The sequence below is a fragment of the Mesoplodon densirostris genome, chromosome 6, assembly GCF_025265405.1.
Source record: "Mesoplodon densirostris isolate mMesDen1 chromosome 6, mMesDen1 primary haplotype, whole genome shotgun sequence".
Classification (NCBI taxonomy): domain Eukaryota; kingdom Metazoa; phylum Chordata; class Mammalia; order Artiodactyla; family Ziphiidae; genus Mesoplodon; species Mesoplodon densirostris.
In genome coordinates, this window is record NC_082666.1 from 23,198,042 (window position 1) to 23,213,422 (window position 15,381).

The 15,381-nt window shown below is 32.7% G+C and overlaps 1 protein-coding gene across 3 annotated transcripts in view; it reads left to right on the plus strand.

Moving 5' to 3' along the window:
- Positions 1–15,381, plus strand: part of ZCCHC7 (zinc finger CCHC-type containing 7) — a 248,607-nt gene that overhangs the window by 211,747 nt on the left and 21,479 nt on the right. For all 3 annotated transcript variants that reach the window (XM_060100839.1, XM_060100838.1, XM_060100840.1), the window contains exon 6: positions 5,091–5,126. In XM_060100839.1, the coding sequence (XP_059956822.1) occupies positions 5,091–5,126 (36 nt within the window). The remainder of the gene's footprint in view (positions 1–5,090; positions 5,127–15,381) is intronic.

Here is a 15,381-nt window from a genome sequence, read left to right on the forward strand (position 1 = left end):
CAAATGTTATCAACTATTTGTAAAATTAAGTTATGTTAGTAGTCTAGAATCGTAATCAAGAAGTCTCTGGAGGGCTTCCCTGGTGGCTCAGTGGTTGAGAGTCCGCCTGCCGATGCAGGGGACACGGGGTCTATGCCCCGGTCCGGGAAGATCCCACATGCCGCAGAGCGGCTGGGCCCGTGAGCCATGGCCACTGAGCCTGCGCGTCTGGAGCCTGTGCTCCGCAATGGGAGAAGCCACAACAGTGAGAGGCCCGCGTATGGCAAAAAAAAAAAAGTCTCTGAAAAGATTTGTGATTCTCTGAGGTGAAATTTTTTTTTAATGGAAATACAGTTGCTTAAGGTAACCCAGTGTAATATATGTATGATTTATTTTATTTTTGGTTGATTATTTTGATATAATTTCCTATAAAATATAAAATTGTATTTTTAAATAAAGCTGAAATGTAATCTACTACTGACAAACTCTATACCCTCATAACTGCACTTAAGTTAGGGGGAGAATATCAAAGAGAAATATCTTTGAGCAAAAAATTAGGCTTGTCGGTTTCCCTGATTACAGAGGATTAAGAGTATAGGGATTGATAAAAATTTGACCTTGTATGGGAAGATGATTTTATGAAGTCTGGTTCATTTTGGAGGCAGCTTAGAGATAGAGACCAATGCATGGCTTTCCATACTGATTGGTAAGTTAAAAAAAAAATTATATATACTCTGTATAGACTGCTACATATATCTGTTGTACGGTTATGGCTCCTCTTTACCATGAATGACAAATTTTTATACAATGGAAATATAAAACACTATTAAAATAATAATTTATCTTGAATTTAATTGTCTGTTTCTGTGATTTCAGACCTTGTAGCAATCTTTATGGAATTTTGATTGAAGGCTGATGCCCAAGATATTCTCTTCAAAATATTCCATATGGAAGACATTTTATTTCACATGTATTCAGAGTGCATATACAACAGGATATATAAATATTTTGTGTTTCTGAAAAATAGTATATATACACAATGACTACCAAAGTATGCGGACAGTCAGATGACTTGATAGCTATAATTATATGAAAAGCCTGCTGACAGAGCTCCAGAGTAGAAGCATTTTTTTTTTAATGCAGGCACCTAAAATTACATTAATGTGCCTGTGAGAAAGTTAAGATAGTGGTTGAGTTCAGAGACTGGAGTGCTTTTCTTCCCGTATCTTTTCATTCAACAAATTTTAAACTAAATTATTCTCTTTATTCTCTTTTTATTTATGTTATTCACCATCAATGAATGTTGCTTGTTTTATTAAATCTTTTGTTTTGCTGCAGTGACTTGAGGAGGCCAGCTCCTAACAACAGAGGCTTTGACAAAGCACCAGAGGATTCTGTTAAAAAGTTGTGTTTCGTAATTGTAGTTGTCGTGTCAGAGCCTAACTGACTTGGAGCTGAAGGATTTTTGTGAGATGAGTAGCTATGCCAGCAGGGACCCAAGTCTCCTGGGCTGGCCGCGCTCTCATTAAGATTTGCCGCTAGCAGTGGCGGTGTTCAGCATGTATGTGACGTGCATTCTGTTATTGTATGCTTGGCTTGTCAGCCTGCAGCTTTCTGACACTCACTTATGTCACTCTTTATTCAGAGAGGAAGAAGCTTTTGATAATTTGACAAGACAAGCTCTTAAACGATCTAGGTCATGGCCTTCACTGTCTGTGATTGTGAACATATTTCCTGAAAGCCCTGTCACTCATCACAGCTACATTTTCTCCCGGGGAGCCACAGGCCTGTCCTGGTCTCTTGTCAGCTCATACATTTTGGTTATTCATATACCAAATACAGTACTGGGGTTTTTTTTCTTCCCTTTTGCAAATGCTAGCATGTTAGTAAGGCTAATCCTTTCTCCTGTGCTGTGTTCCCAGCAGGGCTGCGTTCAAGGGCTCTCTCTAGTACAAGGCAGACAACTGGCCAAGGGGAGCTGAGGAGGAGGAAAGGCTGCTTAGTGCTGTTTTTGTGTTTGTTCATTGTTGTGGAAATATGAGAACTGGTGGCAAGGGCCTTGTCTATTGAACACTTGAGTCTTGGTCTGCTGTCAGGGGCTGTTTAAGATTGAGTGTTTTATTTTCTTTGATGTTCACATTTGAGAATAGGGAAGTGGGAATTAAACAACAGATGCACTAAGCCGTTGTTCTCATAAAACAATAATTATCACCTGATAAAATTCAGTATGGGTCGAAATGCACATATAAACTCTCAATTCATTTGGTGTGGCAAACGGTGTTGATTCATCTTTGAATTTTGTGAGTAATAACACTCAGTTATTCATGTATGGTTTATTATACAAAATACAATAGAGGGGAAAACGAGTTGGGCAAAAGTTGGCAAACAGTGTAGCACATTGCTAAAACAGATGTACAAGTACACTTTGTGTGTTTTCAGTTATGGGGCTTGAGGAGGCTCTTTGGGTTGCCATCCATCTAAGTGCCAGTAAGGTGAGATCACCAGGACAACCAACAAATACAACTGTATTTTAATAGTTTGTTACATTTTCATCTTAGATAAGTTCCACGGCAGACCAGTTTTTCATTTTATTTATTATTTTTTTTCTGGACTTTCCAGTTTCTTCCATTAGTCTTTGTATCTCTACACTTCATTCATTTTAAATATTTTTAAATAAAAAATTTTAAACACTCCAGTTGTAATAGTAATCCTCTTGCTATAGAATTTACTTCATTCTATCTAAGTTTTCCATGCCTATATATAAATATACATACTATGACATTATTTGACAAAAAGAAAAATATGTGCAACAGCTAAGGAATGGTTAAAAGAAATAGAAGCCACAGCAAGCAAAAAAATTTACATTTTAAAAGTTCATTAATGATACATAGTTATACATCATATATCTAAAATTAAAGATATACACTTTATAATGGCACCCATTTTTAAGTGAAATATTTCTTTTCTTTTTAACCTTACATGGAAATATATAGAAAATGGTAAAATGAAACTATTTATGGTAATGTTGAATAAAAGTACTTATGAGGTAGTCAAATAGTATTTTTTAAATTGTAACAGTATTGTCTAATAAAAGAAAAGAAGTTTCATGTCTCTCAGTACTCATTTTCTATATCAGGCATCATCTTCATATACAGAGCAATCAGATGATTGTTCAAAAACCAAGTAATTCTTTCTTTTATTACTAAATTGCTGCAACACAAGAAAAGGTCACATGGTAGAGTGGCATTCTGCCAGTGTATGACAACTCAGTGATTGTGATTTTTCAACCGTATTATTCTGAGGACACTGTGGTAATCAAGAACTATCCATAACTAATGTATAAATAACTGCTTGCTTATCTCTACAGTAATCCAACTCAAATTATATATACACAGCAAAAGCTTATGATAGAAGGTAGGAATGAATATTTAAGGGTATATTGTACATCAGATCTATGTGTGTAAATATGTTTATAAAAAATATGTGTGTGTGTACATACATAACACACATAAGAACTTTTGTGTCCTACAAGTTTGTGTCTATTATTTGGTACCTAACATGATCTTTGCTTCTGAAGCTACTTTTTACTTTCTAATAATAGTTTCCTTTTGATCAGTGTTGTTCATCCAGAAATTACTGTCTTTAAGTGGCTTTCTTTTAGACAGACACCTTAGTTTACATGAATGTGACATTTATATTGGAAAGTTGACCACTAAATAGTCTAATTTACACACCTTTCTTTAGAAAATTACATTGGATACTTAAGCTTAAGATGCATAATGGATAAAATTTTCAGCATGGTTGGAACATATCTACTCTTTTTTGATCTAATCACTAATGATGGTATAATCAGTAGAGATTTTGCCATTCAAAAGTTATTTTCTGAATTATTGCCATACCCATAATATTTTTAGATTGTGTGAATCATCTTTGTTACTTTTATCCCTACCCTGAAAAATAAATGAAAGAGGAATGATAGATCAGGTAAAGAATTGTTTCAAAGTGTATGTCAAAGATTATAAAGGTTTAAAAAAAGATTTAACTCATTCGAATTTTAGGTATGGATATGTGTAGGTATATGTTTGTGTATATACACATTTTTAAACAAAAGCTATAAATTCACATCCACTTTAAGGATTGCCATTTACTTAGCTTGGTGGTTTAATTTATTAAAATCATTGCTATAATATAGTTATTAAAAATATTTTCTGTCTTCAACAGCTCTTTTTCTGAGAAGATAGTAAACTGATCAGCTATTCATAAAGAGCTCAGTTAGAAGTGTCTCTTAACAGAGTCGTAATTTAGGCATACGGAAGGATTTATATATGTATCCATAAGGAAATATCTCCTAACTGGTTTTTGTTGTTGTTGCTGCTGTTGCTTTTGTTTTGTTTTGTTTTGTTGTTACCTATTCTGGTTTCTGTAGATCCATCTTTTATCAGAGTATTGAGGTTTTATTGGGTTTTTTAAGTTATATCTCTATAAATGTAAAGATGGAGAAGACAGCTTTTTTTTTTTAATTTATTTATTATTGAGAAGACAGCTTTTAAGGGAAAAGGCATGGACTTTAGATTCTTGAGGTTGTTTTTTGTTTTGCTTTTTTAGTTCTCTTGTTATCTATGTCATAGAGTATTGAAAGTTAGTAGCAAGTGATTAGGTAAAACATCAGAAATATATAACTACAGTGAAGGCTTCTTAAATGCAATTGCTATTAAATAGTTTTCTGTCATACTACCAAGGTTCAAAATGTTCTTTTAGAAGGTGTACTTGGTGAGTCTTATTGATTTTGACCACTGCTGTTCATTTATCAGTTTAACCGAGTTATGGCTCTTAATCACATCTTAGTACCCAAAACTTCTAACCTGAAAAGAAAAAAAAGAGAGAGAAAACTTTGTAACTGGCTTTCTGACAATGGCAGGGAGTGTGTTAAACCAGTGTAAAATTCAATTAAACTGTCTAGCCAGGTTTTTGAAGCTGAAATGCAGACCCTTTCTGTTAAGCTTCTTATTTTCCTGTGACCGACACCAGTGGATGCTGGGTTATGCCAAAACCAACAGGCTGTAAAGTACCTTGTTTCATGCTCCCAGCTGATCAATATTTTTATTTTCCAGGCTTGCCCAGAAATCTGGAGGCAGTATCACCTAACGGTAAGTAGAAACACCTTTTTTATTTTCCCCAAGACCCAGCCTATTTACCCTTCTCTGAACTGCTGACCATAAAATATAGACAAGCATCTTCTACTGGAAGATAATAAACATCTGAAGAGTTTTTGTACTGAGAAAGCAATAATACACTTTTTCTCTTCTCCCCTGCCCACTCCTCTATCCTTTATCTTCCTGCTCTTAAAAGATTTTGATTGTTTTTTATTACTCACATCATTTAACGATTACATCATGGTATTTCTCAGTCTTCCTAGACCACATTCATTAAATTAAAGGGGAGAAGTATGCTAGAAGCAAAAAAATAGTAGTAATCCAGCATCTTTAAAATGTTGTATCTACAGTCCACAAGCATACAGTCCACACTATCTTCCATTATCATTTTTCTGGCTTTACTGAAATGTTTACACATATTTTTCAGTGAAGCTAGAAAAAAACTTAGTGTATCTTTCATATAGAACAATTAAACTGTCATATCCTTAAGCTTCTCTTGATATTCAAAGTGTATAAATATCTGCTTAATACCATTAAAGTTATTTAATTCTATGGTTTCCTTTTAGTGTGATTTTAGACTAAGTAGGAGCAAAAAAAAATAGTTGCTGTGGAATCAACTGGTTAATGCTCAATATTATGAAGTCAGTTTATTTTTATTATTTAGCTTAAATAATTTCAATAATTCACCACAGCCCTACTCATCATTTCTTTTAATGTATTAAATATGTTGTGCTGAGCAAGAGACAACATTAAAAATTACTCTTGTAATTATACAGCTATGCAGTATATTTAAAAGCAGTTCTTTAAAGTTTAACTTATTAAAAAGTTTTTGTTTATAGGAAGACATAGTAAAAATAGAAAGGGCAGAGTTTCTACAAAACACATTTTCTTACTGCTCTCCTCTTATGGAGTAAAAATAAACCAATAAGTAGACTCAATTGTGCCTATCACAAGCGCAAGAAGTACATCAGGTGGTTTGTTTTCACATTGTTATCACTGTTTAATTTGTTTAAAGATTCTCGGTAGAAAGCTGTAATTCTTTAACTATCCTCAGTCCCAAATTGAGTTTTGTTAAAAATCTTTGGTGTTATCCCCTACTCCAAAAAAAAATTTAAATAAATACATGCACATGCGAGCGCACACATACACACACACACACACACACACACACACACACACACACACACATATGTTACAGGTGTAACTCATATGAATACATTATGTTTGTGTTAGGGTAGCAATTTTTTTTTATCCTAACAGGCTGTGGTGAAATTCTTAGCCTAAATTTAATTGGAATCCAATCATGTATTACACTTTTCAAGATCACAGTCACTCTTTGTAACTGTATAGCAAGTTTTTCATCAACATTTTTTTTAAGTAATAGCCTAATGGATTTGACATTGCATTAATTTTCCTTTTTCCCCTAAGTTAGAAAATTCCAATCTTGAAAACTTGAAGTATAGAAAGTACTATTTTAAAGCCATTCTTTTCATTATTTGCACCTGCATTCTTTTATATAACTGTCATAGAAGTATAGAAATCAGTGTTTAGTATAACAGATATTTGAAGGTTCATTTACTATTGTAGCTTTTGAAAAACATAAATTGTAAAAGGAATAGTTGGGGAAAAAAAAATAACAAAACGAATTTGCCTTTGGGGAAATTACAGTATATTCTATCTATAAGTTTAACAAAATCATTTTGAAAAGTTTGTCTTAATTTGGAATCCTGATTAATTTTTCAAAATAATATTGAAATAACTATCACAATTCATAATTGTCAAGTTTAAATTAATAATTAGTAATTAAGAGTTAGTTTACGGTGCAAGTATAAATGCAAAACAAGTATATTTATAAACATGTACATCTATATCAATCCAGCAAAATAGCCAAATAATTACACATATAGGAAATATCCTAATGTGTGCAATTGAGCAATATTTAATCTTGAATGAAAGCAAGATGCATGATGAGTTTAGTCATCTTCAGCTCTTTTACTAGGCGATGGACTGCCATCTATTGACTCATAGTAGCCCTCACACGTGAATGTGGCATCAATCAGGGCAATGACCGAGTAATAAAGCCCAGGTTAGAACTGCTACTGTATATTCATTTAATCCAATCTTCTTAAAACTGGGTATTTCTACACTTAATCATTGATTAATTTCTTTTTCTAACCAAAACATGCCCATTCCTTACCCAAAATGAACTATGCTTTTTGAGGGGAGAAATTGATTTGTATATCTAATTTGGAAATGTCTACATTTAAGAAGTTTTCTATTGCTTTTATCTGACTCTCAGTCAGTGAGAATAGAAGGACATTTACACAACCTAAAGTTTAGCTACTACAATTTAAGGGCTATCCAGGAATCACTTTCTTTAAAAAAAAAAAAAAAAAGTCTATAGGTTAAACAGAGTTTTATTTCTCAAACACATAAGAAAGATGGTAAGTTGACTGGTGTAAATGGACCTGTGAAATCAAATCAAATCAAGAATTCCTTAAAACACACTTTCCTCATTCTGAAATAAGAGGAAAATTTAAAAAGAGAGGTGTTCACTATTTTCAGCAATTTCATGAGAGATCAAATAAAGTCTCCTTTACAACTTATATCTGAATAGAATAGCTTTTTAACCAGACTTGACTAGACTTCATTAATAAAAAAATAAGACCATCATTCTAAACGGTACATGCTAATAAAACTCTAAGACACTACATATATTTTTGTATATGTACGTATGTATCCATATTACAACAACTATTTGGCCATGTCATTTTTCTTTATATATTTTAATGGCTATAAAATTATGTCATGTAATTTAATGACTTTAGATTACCAATTTGGAGACCGGCATGGGAAAAAGAAAAATATATGATTTTTATTTAGCAATTAAACAATTTCTCCAAATAGTTTATGTATTTACCTCCTTCAGAAAATGTTTAGAAAGTTTTTTAAATCTTCAGTAATATAGCACTGTTCTTATATTTTAATTTGTTATAATTTCAGATTTTGGTAAAGCCTAACTTTGAATATTCTTTTTCATCTTTCAGATAACTCATTCTAGATAAAAAAAATTTCCCTCTTTAACTATTCAAGAAGGAAAGTCCCTTCCCCCATCCCCTGTCATTTCTAGTCTCATTTATATTAAAAATCCTAGGCCAAAATGGCCACCAACAGAGTTTTACAACCAGCAGAATTTTTAACTAGTAGAGGCTATAATTTGACATGCTTTGGACATTTTGTTAATCTTGTTTTTAATCTACTTAAAAAAGTTAACCAAGAGTTTGCTGTTTGGGGGCCGTATGTATTAAGAACCAAAAAGGACAATACATCTTTTATGTTTAATTTTGCGCTTGGATTTCTTTGTGTGCATTGTTAAGATGTGTTACAACCTACTACCTTTTATTTTAACTAAAAGTTTAAACAGGAAGAAAATGCAACCTTTTTGGAAGAATTAAGTTTTAAATGTTTCTTTATATATAATGTTTGGAATGCCTAGAATTCAAAAAGTAAAATACTTGCTCACAGGGACATGGAGCGGAGTAGTTTCCTTGTCTTCCTTTCTAGTCTAGGAAAGGCTTGTAACCTGAGTTTACTAGTAATTAATAGTAGTCTTACCTGAACCAGTTGAATACCAGAGTATATCTTATAGACAATAATTAACAATATCATTCCATCTTGCCACTCAGTTTTCTCTCCTTACCTGGAAACATCAATTTAGAAATGTGTTTTCTGGATTTTCACAGTATGGAAACAAATGTTACTCTCTAAAACATTCTCTGCCATACCATAGAATAGGTAACCCTAAATGTCAAAAGATTTAAATTTAATTTTAGAACTATGTTTTACAGTCCAGAAGGAAAGACTGAGAAAGTGGAATTTGGTTATAAGACAATAACTGTACAAAGGGCTTTATCCTGGAATTATGATGTAAGTTAGGGTGGGTAACAATTTTCTACCTAATACTAAAATGGAATATATTTTACTTAACTTAAAGTGAGAAAAAATTAAAGAGTCTAAAAGAGTTTTAAAAAGTCAGCCCAAGCCAGAACCTTTTCTTTTCACGGACAAAACTCCTCTGTCTCTCTATCTTCATTGAATATATGTTGGGAATCCTAAATCTCAGAATCTGAGAGCTCCTCGGCTACATAAGCAGAACTGCAAAACCCACAAGAACCCCATCCACACAGTAGATATCAAAAGATAGGACTTTCTTTTTTCTTGTGTGTGTGTGTGTGTGTGTGTGTGTGTGTGTATCAAAGGAAATAGAACTGGTTACATACTGCATTTTAAAACGTCAACTACCTCCAAACAGAGTGAGAACTAGGCCTCACCCTATTTTAGAATTATTTAAATAAACTTTTTCTTCCTACGTTTTTTTGAGCCCTGGCATACAGATAATCACAAACTAAGACTTTATAAATTCATTTTGGAGGCTCTTATTTTTGGTTGTTCAATTCACTTTGCCAATTTCCTTAAGAACTGGGAATACTCTTCTTTAAATTGTAGGGTTTTTTCCTCTATGTCTTGAATCACTGTGGTTAAGTGTTGCTATTAAGATATTACATCTCTGTCAAATTTTCAGAGTTTTAGTGTTTATTAAAAATGCCCTTAATACTAGAACACTACTGAGGTGAATATAATCATGCTCTGAGGATTCAGATGGTACATGACTATTTTGTAGTACTTCAGGGCCATCTTTCCATTGTAGTACTTATAAAGTAAATCACACTGCTTTCTGTTTCAAGTTACTTTGGTGTCTGAATAAAAAGAATTTTCTGAATAAGCATTGATAACTTATTTTTCTAAAACTCCATCTGTGATAACAGAGATAGAAATACATTTGGACAGTGACCAAAATTTTTAAAGATTTTTTTCAAATGGAAAATTTGTGTGAATGCTTTAATATTTATTTAAACATTCACCTTGTTCTTAAAGAATTTAGTGTCAACATTTTGCTAATAACTTTTTAGTTCAGTCTTACCATGTTTTGAATTTAGTGTAAAAGATAATTACTACATTTACAGAATAGGTCAACTGATTTTTTTCACGAGCATGTTGGACCACATTTGCTAGAACTTATCATTGGAAGCAATTGGAAAATGCAATTTCAAAGCAAATGAAACCTGGAATTATCAATCTCAATAAATGAGATTCATTTAAAAATAAATACAATTTGCCAAATCATCAAAAAGCAATTTTCTAAAGCTTCAGTAAAAGGAAGGGGAAAAAAGTGAACATTGTGAATTATAAATGCATATGTTATTTTTCCTCTCGCAATGTTGCCTCAGATCTCTAGACATTGTGTGTATACAAACGTGTTTTTGAATGGGAGTAGAATAAAATTATTATATTTGAATATAGTTTATTTCTATTTATTGAAGCACATGGGAGAGCCTTCATATTTTCATTTTGTCAGAGAAATATTGAAGTGTCATCCCTTTCAGAGAGAATGCCCAACTTATTTGATTTCTAATATTTTAATGCAAAAATTAATTTGTTTTAAATGGGAAGTCAATAATGGAATATTTTGAGTAGTTGTTTCTTGTTTTAATATATTTAAATAATATCAAGTGCTTTATGAAAATAATTCTAATGTAGATTTGCTTTATGAAAATAATTCTAATGTAGATTTAAGTGTTTCAGATAATCAAGCAATGAAAAGTATGTAGCATTCACACAATTTAGAAAAGATTCTTTACAAATGTTTTGACCTACAAACAGCTGTGTTTTTGTCATTTTCTAAATCTTTAATGTCCTAATCACCCATCATTGTAATTTCTATTTATTTTTTATGTAGTACATGTTGCTAATAATAAACTAATTGAATCTAAAACTCTAACAGCAACTTCCTTTCTTCAATTGACAAAACAATCCCTGTGCTTGTTTATATGCCCCTTAGTGGCTGGCAGCAAAGTCTGTTACGTTTAAGACTTATATATTTACTGTATGGACTTTAAGTTTTACTTCTGTTTTAAAAATGTAAAGGAATTCCTGTTGTGGTCTTTATTTTCTTACCTGTTAATAAATGTTTCTCCTGAGGATGATAGAAAGATGCAAAATTACATTTGGACTTTTGTTCAAATGTAATTGAACAAAATTTTCTAACTCTTTTTTTCTTTTCCCTAGTTATGTTCACCTTTACTTACAAAGGAATTATAGTTAGTTATTGTAGGGGCAATTTCTTCTTGATACTTAAATTTTGTGGTAATTATATTCCAATTTCTAAGTGTTTATAATTTTAATATATATATAACATTTTTTAAATATTTTCTTTATTTTCCTTAAAAAACACATACATTATTCATATAATCCCAAAGAAAACTACGTTGTTTTTTTCCTTGAAGCTCTACACTTTGAAATACTGTCCCTGTTATGACAAAAATGAATGTAAAACAGGTAGCCTGAGAATTTTCAAGATCCGTGAAGTTTTAACACTGAACAGTATATAATAAATTAGAGTTCAGAACTCTGAAATGTTGAATGGTGCCTGTTCTTTGTCATGTTAAGTACACGTAAAGAGCATACAACTATTAGGTAGAATAATTTTAGCATATTCAAGTGATTATTTTTCATATGTACTTTGAACGGGTGATTCATGTATTCCTTAAATAAATATACTCCAGGTGATTGAGCTTGTCATGATCTTCTCTGGACATTTCAGTGCAAGAATAAAAGTAAAGTATACTGGACCAGTGATATTTGTATTAAGCATTCCTTTTAGTAGTCATGCATGTGAATGACATGGTAGATTACAATAATTCCTAACAGGTCTTAAGTATTTAGGAATCACTTAGTCATTCACAGTCATGATCAACCATAATCTTTAAAGGTTTTGGTCAGTCATTTGACTAATCTGCAGGAAAAGATTCCTGAAAGAACCCCTTGAGTTATTGACATGAACAATCTCTCTGAACTCGTGTTACATTTTCTGTTATGGTATAAACTACAGTTGTAAACTTAAGTTGAATTAAGTTTAAGGTTTTAGAAGCAAAATCTCTTAAAAGACTAAAAGTTAATGAATTACTGATAAACTCAATCAGATTTTAGACTTGAAATTCATTTGCCATTTGATCCCCACATGCCAGAAAGTCATGAGAGTCATATTTTTGTACATTTGTAAATATTTTCTTCCAGCTATTTTGAGTTCGGCAGTGGTCCTCCAAGACCAACAACTCTGGTTTTTTAGAAATATCAAAACTATTATATGAAGAAAAATGCTTCATGTTTAGAGGACATTTAACCAAAAATATATTTTTAGTATCTTTGGAATTAAAATAGATCGTACCTTAATTGGTGTACCACTACACTGGCAGATCACATTTCAAAAACAAATATTCAATGGGAATGTTCAGAAATTCATATTAGCTTTGTAAAAATAATTCACTGTGTGAATCAGCTGGTAATAAAGCTATCTCGATATTTTAATTCCATTTTTCAAAAATCATACAAAATTGAATCTATTAGCTAGATTATAAGGTCATCTTTATAATGTGTAATATATCCATGTCTATAAATACCCATTTTACATAAATATTGTTCCTTTACATGTATTTGTGGATTACCCATATTTCTTTTCAGTTAGGGGAACTAAGTTTTGGTTGTTCCTTAACTTCATTTGTATAATAAAATCTCAATTCTCTCTTTCTTGGATCTCTCACATTTCATTTATTTGTCTTTATACCACATTTCCTTCTCATTTTACTGAAGTCCTTAGAAAAATGTGCTATAAAATTGGGCTTAAAGGACAGACTTATTTCTGAGGAAATTACTAAGGAATGTTTTTTATCATAATATAGGGGAAAGAATGCCAGCTTTGGGATCAAACATTGGTTTAAATTCTGGCTCTTTCATTTACTAGATGTGCAAACCTAGTTAAAATATTTCCCTTCTGAGACCCTCAGTTTCTTCATCTGAAAAATGGGTATAGTGCCTTCTAGAGCTGTTATAAGTATGTAGTGAGATAATAAATGTAAAGTACTTAGCACAATACCTAACACTTAGCCTGTGTTCAACACTCTGTGAGCTCCAATACAGCAAACCCACAAATTCCTCACTCCTGTAGAGATAGCAACTGGACTAATAGCCCAAACTCAGATTATGTATTGTGAAGCCTTTTATTTGCCTACGATGAGGAGATCCGTAATGACCCCTTTACTGTCTGTCTCCTAAAAATTTGTCCTCTTTATAGCTATTGAAATTAAAATCCCCACAAACAGTGTCTTTAGTTAAAATTATTTACCTCAGTTTTCATTTTCTAGTTATTTATGCTTGTCTTTCTAGAAATGTAGGTGAGTAACTTTTAATTAAATTATAGCAAACAAATTATTTTCTTAATTTGATTTGCCTAAAAATCATTATAAAGACTTTTAAGAGTAGATCACAAACATATTTACTCTACTTTCTCTTTTAGTGAAAATGACTAAATAAAATGTGTGCCATATAAAGATATAATGATATCATTTTGAAAAAATATATTGTTAATAAATGTATAATTCTTAGATGGTAACTTCAGTGTCATCTGAATATAGTCATCTATCATAACCAAATATAATACTTTCTGCTAGTGGTAGAGGGTTTATGTTAATCAGATGAGAAATGAAACAAAAATAGCATATCAGTTTTTTGCACTTCAGGTAAAACTGCTTCATGGCCTTCACATGACTGATGCCAGAAACCAGCCTGATTTCACAGCAAAATGTTGAGTTATAAGAGACTGTTCAGTTGTTTTGCAGTCTCCCACCGTATTCTCATATAGGTCCAGCAAAAAGGGCAACACAAAATTAAGCACTTCCTCAGTGGATGTGATTGGTATTCTTTCAAAGAGCATTCCTATTCCATGTTTGTTCTTTAAGACATGTAGGAGCTAAGATGGAGCATATTGTAAAAGCAAAAAAGCATTACTTCCCCCTTTAAACAGATATTTACAGCTGTGGAATTCTCTACCTTTGTGACTGATGGTTAAGAGTATTTCAGTAGAATAAGCACGGGTGGGTATGGGGAGGGGGAGAAGTATGTATTGTAAGTCGTGTGGAGTTATGGCAAAAATGAAAATCTCGGGGCTTATTTGGATCCCGTGTGTATTAGCTAATAAATATAATAAAGCTGTGGTTCTTTTATTCTACAATTTTTCAGTGATAGTTTATGTGCAATTGTATGCAAAATATACAAGCAGATTTGAATATGTTAAGTCCTGCGTGTGGTTGGTAGATGTATATTAATGTGGTTTCTGTGTTTTATAGTCTACCCCAATAAACATTCAGATAAAATATCTATGGATTCACACATGTATGTGTTCTTCTCTTTCCCTTCCCCCACATCATGTCTCCATGCCCTCCTCATCCCTCCACCCTGCATCAAAGCTTGTGGTCGTTTTCCATCCATGTACTAAAAGGTTCTTTGTAAACCAGGCCATTTGTCCATCATTGTTTGGGGTCCAAACAGGGGTAAGATACCCTGTCACCGATCCCTCGTACTATGAATGGCAGCTCCTCTCCGGACAATTGGCGGAGGGGCCAAGAAATATTCCTGAGAGGATTATTTAACCTTTCAATTTAGAGGGCACAAAGCCTGGCTGATTAATGAACTTTCTGATGGGCGCTGATAAGCGGATCTATTTCTTTATTTCCCCTAAAAGTGATTCCTTCTCCTGTCCATATTACTATAATCTTAAACATAAAATGTGGCAAATAGATTAAAAAACAGCACTAAAGAGTTTATCTGGCTGGCAAACTGAAGGAGCTAAATTAAAATTGGTAATGACAGCAGCGGCTCAGCCTCATATATGGTTTTTAAATGCACTGTGTATTTTGAAGAGACTTATTCTCCAGTGTGACTGGTAATGACTGCTTTGGGTGCAGAGTCTGGGGCTGGCTTCTGTTATCCCCCCCACCCCCCAAAAAATGAGTTGTGTTATCTGGATGGCTGCAGACACATACGCATCCCCTTTTCTCACTGCATGGGCAGACAAGGTCGATAGCATTACAAGGTATTTGTGGCAGTGCTTGTTTCAGTTTTCAGAGCTGCCAGTTTCCAGGCGGATTTGAATTACAAAAGAAGAAGCTGGCATGAAAATTGAAAGGTTTTATCGGCTGGTCTGAAGCCTCATAGCACATTGCTTATTTATGCAGTCCATTTGCACCAGGAAATATAAAAAGGAAATACATTTTTAAAATAAGGCCATAAAGACCCAGATATGTTTAAGATGGCAAATAAAATATAGATACCTATAATATCTTTCCAGGAAACGATT